We start from the raw sequence: 15,937 nt of genomic DNA on the forward strand, positions 1-15,937 counted from the left end.
CCCTCTCAGTTTTTTACCTCAGTACTGTTTATGGTGGCAAACTTAGCAGCATGTATGGCTCGAGAATGAGTTTTTCACAGCACTTCCTTTGTACCAGGTCAGGATTCACGCATTAGCCCACCCATCATATTGAGTAGATTTAAATACTTGGTGAGTTAAGAGGTTCTTTCTGTTTTCCAAAGACAAAGAGAGCTTTGTGTTATTGCTGAAAAGCCACATGAATAACTTGAAAACAAAGGGGTTGTCAATTACAATCTGTTCTTTATGTTTTCAGAATTTGTATTTGGTTAACCATAATCCACTAAAATTCTTCTGTGGACAAGGAGGGCATGGGAAAAAGTGGTGCAACAGTTTCTTTCTGGGACAGACTCAATGGACCAGCAGACAGGAGGGGTAGACCACCCTATGGAGGTCAATTCAGAGCAGGAACAGGATAGTTACCACCAGTCAGGTGTGAGGAGGCGTGAGCTCAGGGAATACAGCTTGCTATCGCACATACCCAGAAAAATCTGGGTGCCCAAAATGCTTAGATTTGGGAAAGAGATCTATGCTACTGTGAAATTCTAAAATGTATAAGTTAATTTGTTTCCAGATATTTGGGTAAAAATTTTCAGAAAAGGGAAATGCCTCTTGGTAAGAAGGAGTATTCTTACAGGTAAAATTATTCTTGGTAGAATTTTGGAAGGTCCCCAAAAGATGCTTCAGAAATAAGGAAAATTAGACAGAAGGTGACATTCATCAACATTGTAAGTTAATTACAGGGAAGAAATAACCTTGTGGGGTGAGAAACAAAAGGGAGTATCATTACATGCAAATAGAAATAATGTGAAAGATTTGCAAGTTCTGGAGACACTATCATTAGAAATGATGTTTTATCTATTTGTTTAATATAGTGGTGGGAGCATGAAATTTAGACCCAAAAGTCTTGTGCATTGCGCAAAGAATGAATTTCTCTAATAAATAAGAACTGCTGCCAATAAATTTAAAAAGACCTATTAACCCAATGGAAAAGGATATGAACAGATAGTTCATAGAAAAGGAAAGACAAATAGTTCTTCTATGTTTAATATAATGCCCTACTGCACTCATAATAGGATAATTGAAAATTAAAACTACAACGAGATACTATTTTCACATATCAGATTGGCAAACATCAAAAAAGTGTAATAAAACATCACTGGCAAAATTGTGTGGAAATAGTCCCTTTCATAATTGCTGGTGGGAGTGCAACTGATGTACTTTCTTGGGAGAACAATTTGGCAATAACTATCAAAATTACAAATACACTGGGCTTCCCTGATGGTGCAGTGGTTAAGAATCCGCCTGCCAATGCAGGGGACACGGGTTCAAGCCAGGGAGATCCCACATGCCGCGGAGCAACTGGGCCCGTGCATCACAACTACTGAGACCACGTGCCACACCTACTGAAGCCTGTGCCCCTAGAGCCCGTGCTCCAGAACAAGAGAAGCCACTGCAGTAAGTCCGCGCAAGGCAACGAAGAGTAGCCCCCTAGAGAAAGCCTGCGCACAGCAAGGAAGACCCAACACAGCCAAAAGTAAAATAAATAAAATAAATTTAAAAAAAAAGAAAATTGTACAATTTAAAAAATAAAAAAAATAGTTGTGTGTAACTCAAACAACACATGTAATGTACTAGGAAAACTTGTGATCTCAAAAAATTCTACTGTGAGGATTCGCTTACAATGGAGAGAACTTTTATAGAATAAACAATTATCCGAATCATGAGAGTATAAGTGTATAAATGCTGATTTCCGTATATCTAATTTGCTTAAAGAGAGATAAATGCCCCATATACATTCTAGAACGGGAATGCCAAGTAAGATTCATTTTTCCCGCCAAGTAAGATTCATTTTTCCCACCAACTCCTGTAGTGGTGATGTCTTCCTAGATCACTCTGTTGTCAGGATTCTAAGACAAAGTCTGGACTTAGTAGGAAAGAATGCTGCAATAATTATGTGTGCCTCATATGTGAGAATGAGGAATGGTGGGAGGGACCAGACACAGTCATGCTCGCTCTGTATGTTTCCATATGTTTCCCCTTCCTACTTCCTTTCTGCTCCCCTCCCCCACCATAATTTCCCACAAAAAGATTTCTCGGTAAGAGAGTTACATGATAGAAGGATTTGTAAAGCCTCGTACTGAGAAAGAAAGAGGTGGGCCCCTCCCTAGAATTCCTTAGGAAAGAATGAAGAAATGGAAGAAGAGTTTGTCCAGAGCCTAATTAGATGTTTTTATCTCTGATCATTAAATTAAAATGTGGAAGGGTAGGAGAGAGACACATGACCTAGTTCATATCAACATGACTAGATTTTATTTACATATAATCTAATCAAGGAAGTTTGAGAATTGTCAAAATAGCAGTTCATTTAAATCAATATCAGAATCCACAGATGTTGAATGAGCTCTCTAAGTTTCTATGCTAGGAGCTCCAAGAATGTCAACAGTATTCGTGACTCAGATGAGTTTTCAAAATGGCAAAACATAAACATGAGATGTCTTGAAAAATTCAGGGTAACAATTAAAGCGGTATGTGATAAAACTTTATGGTGACATATCAACAACTGAAATACCTCAGGCAGGTGCAGTCAGGCTCAGCTTTAAGGAGGGTATCAACATGAACAGGCTTTGGAGAATGGATGGGATTTGCTGAAGTAGGATGGGAGTCTCAGGGAGGTTATTGAAGGTGAGTGGAAGAAACAAGGTTGGAAAAGTAGGTCGCTATTTGCCCTTGATGATCAAGCGAAGGTACATAAGTTTTCTCCTATAAGTCACAGAAATCATTTGAAGGTTTTTGACCAGGGTAATGAGATCTTCAAAGTAGTGGTTTAGGGAGGTTACGCTGATAGCCATATCCAAGGTAGATTGCAGGAGGGTAAAGAAACTTATGCCGGGTATGTCAGTTAGTGGGTTATTGGAATAGTCCTGGCCAAGGTGGTAGAATTCTGGATGAGGGTGATAGCGTGGAATTGGAAAGGAGACAATAAATTATGAAAATGTTTACAAGAGACATTGAAGAGTAAAAATAGGCAAGGCCTAATAACTGATGAATATGAGGGTTGAGAGATATTAAGGAGTCAAGGTTAGTATACTGGGAGAACAGGAAGACCCTTCTCCCAATTAGAGTCAGGTCCCCCTCCTGGGTGAGCAAATACACTTAGTGCTTTTCTTCTGTCATAATAGTTATTATTCAGCTGTATGGTCTCTATTTATCTACCTCCTTCACTAGACAGTGAGCTGCTTGAGAGTAAAGATCATACTTTAGCTGTGCTATATCTGGCACAGAGATGTTTGTATGTGTACAAAATGGAAAGGGAGAGAGGGAAGGAAGGATCTCTTTCAGAGGGAGAGATAAGCAAAGGATTTTTATACATGGAGAGATGGAAGTAAGAGTATGTCATCCAAAATAATGCATTTATATTTCATTTACTCATATTAGATTTTTTCGAAGATTATTTTTATTACCATCCACTCGGTACAACCCATGGTATTGTACACCCCAAACATACATTCTCAACACAAGATTCTACCGTAAAGCCGAACCCCCCACCAGTCATGACTTCTTAGTCTCATCAGAGGGAAATATTTATTCCACAAAAGTTTTCAAAGTTTCCAGCAAGGTTTCTGGAGGCCCACTTAGTAGCAATAAACAAAGCCTTAAAATGTGCATAATTTTGATCCTCCAATTGAACTTTAAGGAATGTATCCTAGGTAAATAAACATGGCTACACGAAAAAGATAATGAAGAGGATGCTTGTCACATAGAAGCTCATGACAGCAAAAGTTTTTTGAAGCAAACTAAGCAGCCCAAAATTGGATTGGCTAAACAAATTACGGAATATCTATACAAAGGAATCCTTTGTCATCATTACCAATGATGTAGCAGACTATCACATGGAAAGATACTCCCTAATCATCAGTAAGTGACAAAGCCAATTACAAATTACAAAAGGAATGCATGATATAACCTCCTTCTGGTGATAGTATATGTTGAAAGGCTACATACCAAAATATTAACAGTAATTATCTAAGGGTTGTGGTATCATGGGTGATAGGTACTTGTTTTACTTTTTACTTTTATATCCAATTTCTTCAATAGGCAACTATATCTTTTGTAATAAGCTATACTTTAAACTCCAAGAGGACATAGACTTTGCCATATTCATTTTTGTATGTCTGGGACATAGCACAAAATATTGCTCAGAATTGTTCCATAACTGTTTGCTGAATGAAGAAAAATATATTTAAATATGTTTATATTTAGCTATTTTAAATTAAATAAAATTTAGATATGAGATAAATATAAGAAATATCTATTCTTTAAGGCAAGAGTTATTTATGGCCGTGATAGCCAGAAGATAGCAATATGTTGTCAACATGACTAATCACAGAAGAAACATGACCACACAGGTCAAGCCAAATAACTACAGCTAAAGGAAGAAAACCACCAGGCAGTCACTAGTGACCAGAAACAGAGCCAGCAGTTTAGCTAAGGAAGGCGATGAATATACTGGGTCCTGGGTGTTGCACCCTCACCTGAAGGTCGAAGAAATCCAGGCTATAGGCTAATGAGACCATTCAAGCTTCCTTCACCTGTCCTCTGGAATTGAAGTGAAAATGGCTCCCCTCTTCAGAGCCCCATCAGTGAGCTTGTTTCATAGTCAAGGTAGGCACTTAGAATCCTCCTGTGGGGAAGAGACCTTTTGTCAGAGAGGCAGTGTGGTCTGGAAGAAGGAGCTTTCAAATCCTACCTGAGAAACAGCGCTGCCACTAACAAAGTGAGTTTTGGCAATCAATTCACATTTTCTGGTTTTACTTGTTAAGTATGAATTATAAAAATAGCTCCGTAGTCACAAGATTGAGGACAAAATGAGATAATGACTGAAAAAAAATGTTAAGGTGAGCCATAACTAGGTGTTAAACTATAAAATGTATAATACTACCTTTACTCCTGGTAATGAAGTAATTTCACAACACTCTGTGGTGCAAGAGGAAAGACCTTGCCTTCTGGTGTTAATGTAGTTTCACCGAAACAGCCAATAAATTCCACTTACCCCTACCTACCTCTTACCTACTAATCTATCTCTTGACTGGTGGGACAAGAGCTGAAGGCAAACAACCAGCAGAGTTCTGTCCTGCTCTGTGTATCACGGAAGTCGGTACTTGGGTTCTTGCTAGTGCACACGGGACCTGGCAGTCCTGGCAGACGCAACAAACCAGATCCCTCCAGAGCCCCATACCCACTGTGCTGTATACATTTCTTTCTGTCCAGAATTTACCATCTCGCTCATGATAATTAAAAATGAACCTTGTAGCCGAAACCTTGATCTCAGTGAGGATAAGATCTACGTGGTACTCAGCTTTGCATCCTTGGTTCACAGCAGGATACCTCGAATGCAGTAGGTGCAGTAAATGTAAGAAGCGGAACAGGGTCCAAGCACTCATGACACTTGATTTCCACCGCAGAACTGGAATTCTTTGACTGAGGTGTTTATTCAGCTACCCTCCTACTGCACCCCACTGCCAAACGAGGCTTTGAAAAGTTGGATAGATCTTTTCCCAAAGTCTCCAGGTTAGCAAACAACGTAGTTTTTGACTGGTATTTTATTTTTCTATATTGAAAATATTAAAATATAATCTGCACTTTGGTTTTGGAGATCCACCAGGTATAAATGGACTTGGTTAAATAAATGGACACATGCAAATCTATTTAAATCACTGCACTGAACCAAGCCAAGGTTTTCAAATCATGGTAGCCACGAATAGGGGTGTTAACAGCTAGAACAGCAGGGAGCCGTTTTGCTGAACTTCGATGTCTAGAAACGTGTACTAACAATCCACAGGAATACGTTTGCCTTCCATACTCATTTTCCTATTGTCTAACCCCATCTTCTTCCATTCTCACATTGGTCCCAGATAGCAACCCATTCCGCATAGCCACATTTGTCCAAATAAATAGCCATTTACTAATTTGTAAAGGAACCGGAAGGAAAGAGGGGTAAAATAAATAAGTAAATGTACAGAGAGAAAAAAAAGGATATAAAATGACTGTGTAGATAGATGATTAAAACAAAAAGCATGGTAACAAAAGGGAGAGAGTAACTAGGGAGGAGTTAGGGATTGTTAAATTAATACTCACTGGAATTATAAACAAAATTGATTTCTTATTAAGTCTGCGACTTCAACTCATTCAAGTGACTTCAATATGAAAACATAGGGGGTAAGACAGTATAAGGCAAACGAAATTTAGTGTCAAGTGGAAACAGCTTCACAGCTTGGCTTTTGGCTTATTAGCTGAGACACTGAACAAGCAACTTTTCTGAGCCTTAGTTTCAATATATGTTAAAAAAATAAGAGAACCATTGTACAAATTACTGATAATACATGTGAAGCTCACAGCTGATAAGTAGGTATTCAAGAGGTAGTATCCATTAACTGTGATCATCTATGTTACCAATAAACCCCTAACCAATATAAGGGAATATTATGATCAAAAGAAGCTAACTTCCTATGAGAAAAAAATGGAATTAATGGGGGTGGGGAAAATAGTCTCCTTGGGGCACTCAAGGTGAGGCACATGCAGGCAGACAAAGATTACACAAAGGGAGTATTTATGATTTGAACATTGCTCAAGGTGAAATTTTATTGTTTAAGCAAGCTTTATCAAAACAATTTACTTTTTTTCCCAAGCGTTATGAATTAAAAGAATTTATTCAAAGTCTGTTTCTTGTGCGCCTTCACTCAATGAGATTTCAGAAACAAACTTCAGCTTTCCTGGTGAAAACTAGGAGCTCCAAGAAATCCCAGGGACAGAAGAGAAGGGCTGAAATTAAAATTAACAATATAAAAGGACATAAAAAAGCCACCAGGAGGAAGTACAAAAGGAAACTTTCCTGATACCAATGTGACTCCCCATTAATCAGATTATCAGAAAAGAGGAATAAAAGGACTATAGTTTAAAAGAAGCAGCTTTGTAAAGACAAACAATAGGAACAACAGGGCAGATTTCCATGATGATTCCCTAACAGTGTTACATTCAAAAAAGTTTATGCACTGCTCTTCGATCTTTCTGCATCTGGCAACAAGCACTAATAGTCACCTCTGTTTAAGCAATGTATAGAAAAATTTCTTTAATTTGGAACTTTAGTATACAACAAAAGAAATTAATTAAGAAAGAAGAGATTATGTAAAATAAGTGAAACTGTAGACATATGCACACAAATGTTTTACAAATATACAATACAGAGCTGGTTTTATTGAACTGTCAGTCTCCCTCCCCTCCCCTCGCCATTTACACACACTGGGGATGGGCATCATTTTAGCTAAACTCAGTGTCAATCCTGCTTCTTCATTCTCTTTACCTGTCCTTATTCAAATTAATCTCCCCTTGGATTCCTCTTCATTAGATTGTGCAAACCCAAGACCATACACCCCTACGACTTATTGTCTACATGGTGTGACTTAATTATTTGACTGTCTTCGTTAGCATGATTTTACTATTCCAGGAAGCTCTGGTCCAGGGAGATAAAAGTTTACTATTTATTCTCAACACTTTTTGAAACCCTCACCTCAAACCTTCATCTTGCTGTGTCCACCAATCCTAAACAATTATATCAAAATTGTTACCCAATTCTAATAAAGCCCTTATATTGAAAGACCCATCTTCAACCAGACTCCAGAAATCTCATAAATAACCCAACAGTGCCCTCCCCACTCCAAGATGCTATTAAGACTTTGTCAAGATAGAGGGCTCTCTTGCCATGGAAAGCAACAAACTCAGCTTTGCTTTAGCAACAGGTAATGTTGGTGGTATTTTTAGAGAGCCAGCATTCAAAAACTGCAAGCCTTCTCGGATGGATGTCTTCCTTGGTTTGATGATTACAGTATATAAGAGGGGTGTGTGTGTGTGATTTGATCCATAGGTAGAAAGACTTTTACTTCTACTGCTAATATGGCTGCTGCCTTTTACTGTTTATCATTACATTCATGCCTTGCCTTGTTGAACTTCTCTTAAGCTGTTTTCATCATGCTGTGTTCTCCATACACTTGTCTTTTGCTCTTCTGGTATGTAATTAAAGGTCTCAGACATTCCATACATCTAAAAGACTACAACCTTGAACCTCTGGCCACTAGGCAGCAATTCACTAAAGATATCACAGTCCTCCAAAGGACGCATCTCCTAATTCTCAAATCTCTCCGTGGCTCTAGGAGTTGTACCCATATGGCCAGTCCAGTAAGGTCAGTGTTGGCTCCACGTGAACCGTTACATCGCTACAGACCTAGTTACTCAGACAGTTTCATAGCCCCTGAGGTCAAAGAAGCCTGTGTTTTCCATGGAAGAACAATGTTCCAAATATTCTTTGAATGACTGCTCCTTAACCTAAGGAATCTCAAACTGATGTTATTTCATTGTAGATTCCTGTTTCCTACTTTTAAACTCCCCTCATCCTCTCACCCAACAACTCCCCCAGAGTTGTTGGGTTTACAGATATGTCTTTGCAACCTCCTGCTTGCAGCAGCAAAGACCAACACAGAAATGTTTTTAAACATTTTATGATCATAGAGACCCTGACGCAAGGATTTTTAATTATAAAATCATCGTGGATCATTAAAGCCAATCTGCAGTTTTAAAAGCAAGAAAAATTTTTTTTGGAAACATAGCAATGAAGCATTTCAAACAAAAGGAACAATGTGAAGACAAGGCAGAAACAAAGACTGCCATCTTTGTTGGGCTAACTTTTCAGAACGGTAGAAGATACTGATTTTTAAAAATGAGGCAATGAGTGAAAAGAATTAAAGGTAATTTATACAATGAATATTTTTCTTGCACTATGTCTCATGCCTTTTAAAAAACTTTTCTTTTTACCTTTTGCTTTTTCTTTTAAGTTAGTGTTTCCCATTCTAAAAGTAGTGTGATTAAGTAGAGGCCACAGTGAAATATAAAAGAAACATGGAAAGAATAACAAGTAATAGATGCACTTTCTACTCCAGTTTTAAAACTATTGATTTATATTTTTCATCACTTCTCCTAAGATAAATGAAAAACAGATTTTAAAAGTGTCTTTGAAGAATGAGAAGATTTTTAGTAGTCTAAGTCACTTGGTAGAGCACTACAATGACCACGGTGGTAAGATCCAAACTTTTTATTATATATCCCCTCATTTAAAAAGTAAGCATGGGGCTTCCCTGGTGGCACAGTGGTTAAGAATCCGCCTGCCAATGCAGGGGACACAGGTTCGAGCCCTGGTCCGGGAAGATCTCACATGCCGCAGAGCAACTAAGCCCGTGCGCCACAACTACTGAGCCTACGTTCTAGAGCCTGTGAGCCACAACTACTGAGCCCATGTGCCACAACTACTGAAGGTCACACACCTAGAGCCCATGTTCCGCAACAAGAGAAGCCACTGCAATGAGAAGCCCGCACACCTCAACAAAGAGCAACCCCCGCTCCCAGCAACTAGAGAAAGCCCATATGCAGCAACAAAGACCCAACGCAGCCAAAAATTTCAAATTAATTATTTTTTTTAAAAGTAAGCATGTTGGGCTTCCCTGGTGGCACAGCGGTTGAGAATCTGCCTGCCAATGCAGGGGACACAGGTTCGAGCCCTGGTCTGGGAAGATCCCACATGCCGCAGAGCAACTGGGCCCGTGAGCCACAACTACTGAGCCTGCGCGTCTGGAGCTTGTGCTCCGCAACAAGAGAGGCCGCGACAGTGAGAGGCCCGCACACCGCGATGAAGAGTGGCCCCCGCTTGCCGCAACTAGAGAAAGCCCTCCCACAGAAACGAAGACCCAACACAGCCAAAAATTTAAAAAAATTTTTTTTAAAAAGTAAGCATGTTTCGTATATGTGTATGTATTACACATGTATAAATTTTATATACATCCTATTATGCTTATATAATTTATATACTAATATTATACTAATATAAAGTTTATATATGTCCTATTTACTGATATCATACTGATATAATAGAAATTTTTTAAATGCTGAGATTTAAAATATAGAAAAAAAGCTCTAATTTTTCGCTTTGTTCAAAAGATTTTCCTATACTCCCTGGGATGAACTAGACTGGATTACAAAATTAGACGTTTCAAGGTTTTCTTTGCATCTTTAAAAAAAGTTAGAAGAAATAGAAGGCTTGGGTCCTTGAACTTTAATTTATTATCTGAAAATAATTCAGGTTTAATCTAGCAAGTTACTGTATGCATGTTTGAATCACTATATTTACACTATTATGATGAAGTGTTTCCTGGTCTGAATAGCAATTATGGAAACAGAAAGCATTTGTTTATTATCTGATAAATTGGGCCCTAAATTATTTATTTAGTAAAATAATAACTCAAAGAAACGTTTTATCTGGTGTGTACTACTAGCCAGTCATAATTAGTTATTAATAAGGATCATAAATAAGTCAGCTTTACACAGGTATGGTAGATTGTTGTCATATCCACTAGACTATACACTTCTTAAATTGTGCATCTTATAACCCTTTCTTTCCCCAGTGTACATAACATCTTGTATATACTAGGTGCTCATGAAAATGTCTGCATTATTATTTCTCTTCATCGTTCTTGCTCATGCCCTTGGGCAACTAACCCTGTCTGTTTTACAACAGGTTTGATGAGCCTGATGCCTGATGCTTCTGTCCGTAGCATGACAACGTCCACACACTGACTTTTGACAGTTGCTAAAGGAAATCTGCAAATGAACCACATTCTAACAAAGCTTTTAAAAATAAATAAATAAATAAGAACTTGGCCTTATTCAAGCGTTGATATCACCTTAACAATCTTTCTCCTCACCACACTCTTATTTCTCTCTCTTCCCTAACTCACCGACAATTTAGTAACCACAGATTGATTGTAATATAAGGGGTTGAAATGAAGGGGAGAGAGTGGAGAGGAAGTTGCTTTAAAAATGGAGGAACTGCCTCAGAATATTTATTTTCCCGAAGGAAAAAAATATCCTCAGAAAGCTTTCCACCCAGGAAACATCTGAACTTACAAACTAGATCTGTTATCTAGTTTGCGCCTAGACATGATCTATGGGTTTTGGGGTTTTTTGTTTTGTTTTTTTTTGGCGGGGGAGCGGTGTCAGTATAACTTACCTCTAGGGTTGTCTCCAATTCTAAGCCTGATTCAAAATTGGAGAAAAACAGTGGAGCCCAACACACCAAACTTCTGGAGTCCCTCACCCTCTCCACCTAAAAAAAAAAAAAAAAAAAAAAAAAGTCCCCGCTCTCTTTTCCACTCTCCATTTTTGGGATGACCTAGTTCTTCTGCAAGGAGAAAAAGTGGCCCCTGGGGTGTGCCAGTGTGAGCAAAGGTACTATTCTTGATTTAAGATAAAGCAATGCCCGACCCAGCTGGCCTCCAATCATTTCATAACTTCTGGGGGACTCTGAATCTCGGTCCCCGGCCCGGAGCAAACAAGCCGCGGCAAGCCGACTGGCCAGGCAGAGAGATTGACAAAGAGGACCAGGCCCCGCGGCAACACTTCCCAAGCAGGGAAACCCAGGGGCGGGCCGGCCTGCAGTCTCCGGTTTATTCTCTGTGACTGGGACACAGCTGGCTTTGAATAAGGACATTAAGTATACAGCACCATAGTTCGGTCTCGGGCCCAGCCTCTGGTCGGTGGCACTCGGCCATTCGTCTCCGCCAACCAGGCCCTCGCCCTGGTTCCTCGATAAAAGGGATGCCCACTAGCTCGCAGTCACACCTGTTGGGTGTTTCTCCACTCGGAGCCTCCGCCCCAGCAAACGCCTCCGGCCCGGGCGCGGAGCGGGTGCGGAGCGTGGGACCGGGTCGGGGAGGCAGCGCCGGGCCTTGCCCAGCGGACCCCCGCGGGACTCGGCGCGGAGGGCTGGGGCGGGGAGGGGGCGCTGCGAAGGCGGGAGAGGTCGACAGGGGCTGAGAGGGGCATGGGGAGGGCCGGGGGAAGGGGCGTCGCTGCTCACGTTACGCTTCTAGAACCTGCAGCAGAGGCGGCGGGGCTGCGCCGCGGAGGAGATGGGGTTTGCACCAGCCTCTGCATTTCTCCCCTCGGCCCCGGCGCCACTGCACCTCGCCGGGCCTCAGCGCCCGATAGGCCGCGCAGCGTGAGCGCGGGCGCTGGCCGGCGGCACCTCGCCCGGGACTGGAGGCGAGGGCGCGGCGGGGCCGCGGCGGGGGGACTCCGCGAGCCGGGCGGCCCGCGCTTCCCCCAATCGCAGCAGCTCCGGCCGCCGCCCGGCCGCAGCCGGGACGGAGCTCCCCGCGCGCCCCCCGGGGGCCGGCAGCGTCCGGGAGGCGGCGCGGGGCTCGGGCCCTCGGCCCCGCAGCTCCGCGCACCCGGCAGCGGCGGCGGCAGCGGTGGCGCGGGCTCGGGCGCCCGGGCAGCCTCTGAGCCGATGGCCCGCAGGGACGCGGACGACGAGGGTCCCACGCGGAGGGGCGGCGCGGCGAGGCTTTCTGGGGCCCCCGGCGGGCGGGGAGGCGAGGCAGCCGTCAGCCGCCCCGAGCCGCTGTCCACTGCTGAAGCGCCGGCCGAGGGCGCCGCGCTGCCCGCCTGGATGCGCCTCTACTTCTACGGGATGCACGGGATCACCCTGGACGTGCTCCTGTCTGCGGCGCGGCGCTTCGTTCGCAGCCCCGACCTCCGGATGCTGGGCTTCTCCTCGCCCTACCACTGCCTTCTGCACTCGCTCACCCACTTTGCCCTGGAGAAGGTCTACCTGCAGCAGCGGCGCTGCCCCAGTGCCTTCGTCTTCAATTTCCTCCTCTACCCCTCGGCCCACGTGGGGCTGCAGACCCTGGCGGGCGCGTTGCTCAGCCAGGGCGGCGGCCCGGGGGGCGCAGCGGCGCCGGGGGCGCTGGACCTGGCGCTGCAGTACGTGCTGGCGCTCTACCACTGCCAAGTGTTCCTGAAGCGCTTCCTGCGCTTGCGGTACCAGCGGCGGCGGCAACAGCAGCAGCAACAGCTGCTGCGGGGCGCGCCCCCCGCCCCTGCAGGCGCCCGGGTCCCTGCGGCAGCCGGCGGCCGGCGGCGGAGACCTCGCGGCCCCAGGGGCGCCGCGGGAGCCCCCAGCCAGGGGCTGCCGGACCTGCTCCGCTTTCTTTTCTTCGGAATGCACGGCTTTTTGGATGAGATCTTCTTCACATTCTTCTTTAACCTGCTGGGGCAGGGGGACGGGACAAGCAGCGGCCACACGTCTCTCTGGTCCTTCTTTATGTACGGCAGCTGCAGTTTCGTGGTGGAAAAGCTCTACTTCCACCTCCACTACAGTCGGGGCTGGGGTACCTGGAAGCGAGTGCCCTTCTACGTGGTCTTCATCTACGCGTGGGAGTTGTCCTGGGGTCTGGGACTCCGCACTTGGGGCGCTTGTTCCTGGGACTATTCTCACTATCCGCTCAATTTCATGGGCCTTATCACCCTGATGTATTTACCTGGTTGGATATTCCTTAGTGTGTACCAGGACCTACTTTCCAACGTGTTGTGGCAGGTGCAGTACGTACCAACTAACTAAGACCAAAAAAAAAAAAAAAAAACCACAGTCACTGGATTTCCATGAATGAATGTGATTTATTTTTACACACTTAAAACGCGGTGAGGTTTTTTTGGTTTTGGTTTTGGTTTTTAGCCTTTTAATTTTTATACATTTTATTGAACTTTTTCAACCTGTTTTATTCGATATTTTAGTTTTTCTATTTGGAACTTATGCATAATACTACAATACTTTGAAATATTGCTGGAAACATAACTCAAAGTACTTAACTCCTGAATATTTTAAAACCCTCACTAGCCCAAACAGCAAAACCATCATACCTTAACATCTAAAAGCTGTAGAATTCACTTATTTGGGTGGGAGGATAGCCACTGATTTTTCTTTTTTCTTTTTTCTTTTTTTTTTAAGTGAGGAAGTTCTTCAACTCAGAGACCAGTGATTTTTACAAGATTTGGTGAAATTTTCTGATTTAATGGTTTGTTTACTTTCTTTTTAATCCAAGGTCATTTAAATTCCTTGCCATATTTACCAATGACTGCTGAAACCCAGTCTTGTACTCCTGAGACTACAGTTAATAGCTCTTAAAGTGCCTCTGTCTAGCACACAAATGAAAAGAAACTGACAACTTTGAAAACACATCCTATGAATCAATTTTTAGGTAAGAAATCTTTTCTAGCAACTCAGACAGGTAACACTGTGTTAAGATATTTGATCTCCATCCTGGGAATGATTGCTTTCCTATGTGGGTTAGCCTTAAACGCCAAGTGTGTTAACTTTAATCAGATCCTGTGTCATCTTTGGCTGTAAATTTTTGTCCCTGTGCAATAATGTAAAATGTTTACTTTAGATGTACAAGAGCCAAGCAAAATTACACCACCCTCAGTAGTGTTCTAACCATAAAGACTCTTTCCTACATGGGGCTTCAAGAGCAGAAACAGTTCCATGGAATAAAATGAACCGGAATATTCACCTTAATTACATTAGCCCTAATTGTTTTTGGAGAATACAGATATGTGTTTTCAGACTATTTCTGCCATGGCTCAGTTGTAAACATTTTTCTGTTTTCTTTGGGGCCCATACAGATTTCTTGGGCCAAGCCCGATGTAGTAATGTGCATTATAAATCAATGATAGCTTTTTGGTGACTCGTTATGAATGTCTGGAAGCTTGGAAGAGATGGAAGTTAAAAGAGATGATGTAAGCCATTTTAAGAAATCATATCTAATCAATTAATAATGTACTTTAAATTTGTTTGCTGTGTTTTCATTATATTTAGAAAAGACAAGTAGAACTGAGTATGGCTCATCCAAGGATGATTAATACCTTCTCAGTTTTCATTACAAAGAAAATTAGGAAAACTTATGGTGTACATAAATGAACATATATTCCTATTCAAATTATTAGCTTGCCTATGCTATAAAAAGGGACTTCTTTCTGTTTTCAAAAAAATGTTTGCTATGACAGTAAAAATGAACATGTATTTAGATTGAAGTCAGGCATAGCTCTAAGAATGTTATATTATTTTAATCTACAATCCGAGGTCGTGAGCTAAATTATAAGTAATGCTATATGATAAATCCCACCTGTGAAATAGATCCTGTCGCACTGATCGTGTTAGCCAGTCAAAGGCTGAGTAGAAAGCTAAAGTAAGCTAAATGTTTGCAGAGAGTAAAAGTATCACTTTGTGAAAAAGGTTTGTGAAAACCTGGGGAGAGAAAAAGTATAAGTATAGACACTAAAGTTAGATGCTGGACAAAATATTTGTAATTCAAATGTGTCACATGTGCATGAATCCGAGTTCAGTGTGGCACCTCTCCACACCACACATTCCTGTGAAGCCTAAACCAAATCCGTGGCTTCTGGAATACTTGCTAAATGTACGTATTCACACTGCTGTCATTCACATGCTGCTCCTCAACCCTGCTTAATCTGCTTACCAGCATTCTTGGGGTCAGAAATCCATCAGGAAGTAGGAAAGCTTGCTATTTTGTTTGTTTTGCTTTTAATGTTAATCCTATTTAAAGGAAAGGTCAAGATTTTTCATTCTTTCAATTCATTCAAGAAATAGTTATTGTGAACCTGCTATTTGTCAGGCGCTTGCCTGGACCCTGTGGAGACAGCAGTGACCCAACATAGACAAAATCTCTGTCCTGATAGAGCTCACAGTCTAGTGTTTTGATTTATATGAGATTATACTTATTTGCAAGGCTACTGTTTCAGTAATAGGCAAGGAAAGAGGCAGATGTTGTGAGGGCTCTCATCAGGCCTCTCCCTTAATCCATCCTCTCTAAAACAAAAGCCCATTAACAGTCCCCCTGCTAGTTCTACAAAGAGCTCCTTCATCTGTGTTCAGGAAGTGATTATCCTGTCTATTAACTCAGCACCTTGCTTTAGGGCTTCTCATTCTGTGTTTACTCAATTTCTTAAAAGTAAC

At 42.1% G+C, this 15,937-nt stretch overlaps 1 protein-coding gene and 1 long non-coding RNA gene across 2 annotated transcripts; one reads left to right on the plus strand and one right to left on the minus strand.

Annotated features, from left to right (window-relative positions):
• Positions 1-4,560: 4,560 nt before the first annotated feature.
• On the minus strand, positions 4,561-12,127 carry LOC130708605 (uncharacterized). Its single transcript, XR_009008870.1, has 3 exons — positions 11,978-12,127; positions 11,129-11,224; positions 4,561-4,702 (listed from the first exon to the last, which is right to left on the minus strand). It is a non-coding gene; the product is annotated as an uncharacterized LOC130708605 (long non-coding RNA).
• A 282-nt stretch (positions 12,128-12,409) lies between these two features.
• TMEM229A (transmembrane protein 229A) lies at positions 12,410-13,525 on the plus strand. The gene has a single exon (XM_057550573.1). The coding sequence runs from the start codon at positions 12,410-12,412 to the stop codon at positions 13,523-13,525; it is 1,116 nt and encodes a 371-aa protein (XP_057406556.1).
• The last annotated feature ends 2,412 nt before the right edge of the window (positions 13,526-15,937 follow it).

The sequence above is a fragment of the Balaenoptera acutorostrata genome, chromosome 7 (genome assembly GCF_949987535.1).
Source record: "Balaenoptera acutorostrata chromosome 7, mBalAcu1.1, whole genome shotgun sequence".
NCBI classification, from domain to species: Eukaryota; Metazoa; Chordata; class Mammalia; order Artiodactyla; family Balaenopteridae; genus Balaenoptera; species Balaenoptera acutorostrata.

What these genes read in the sequence shown, in the direction of transcription:
- TMEM229A (XM_057550573.1), top strand. Translation starts at nt 12,410, where the DNA reads ATGGCCCGCAGGGACGCGGACGACGAGGGTCCCACGCGGAGGGGCGGC.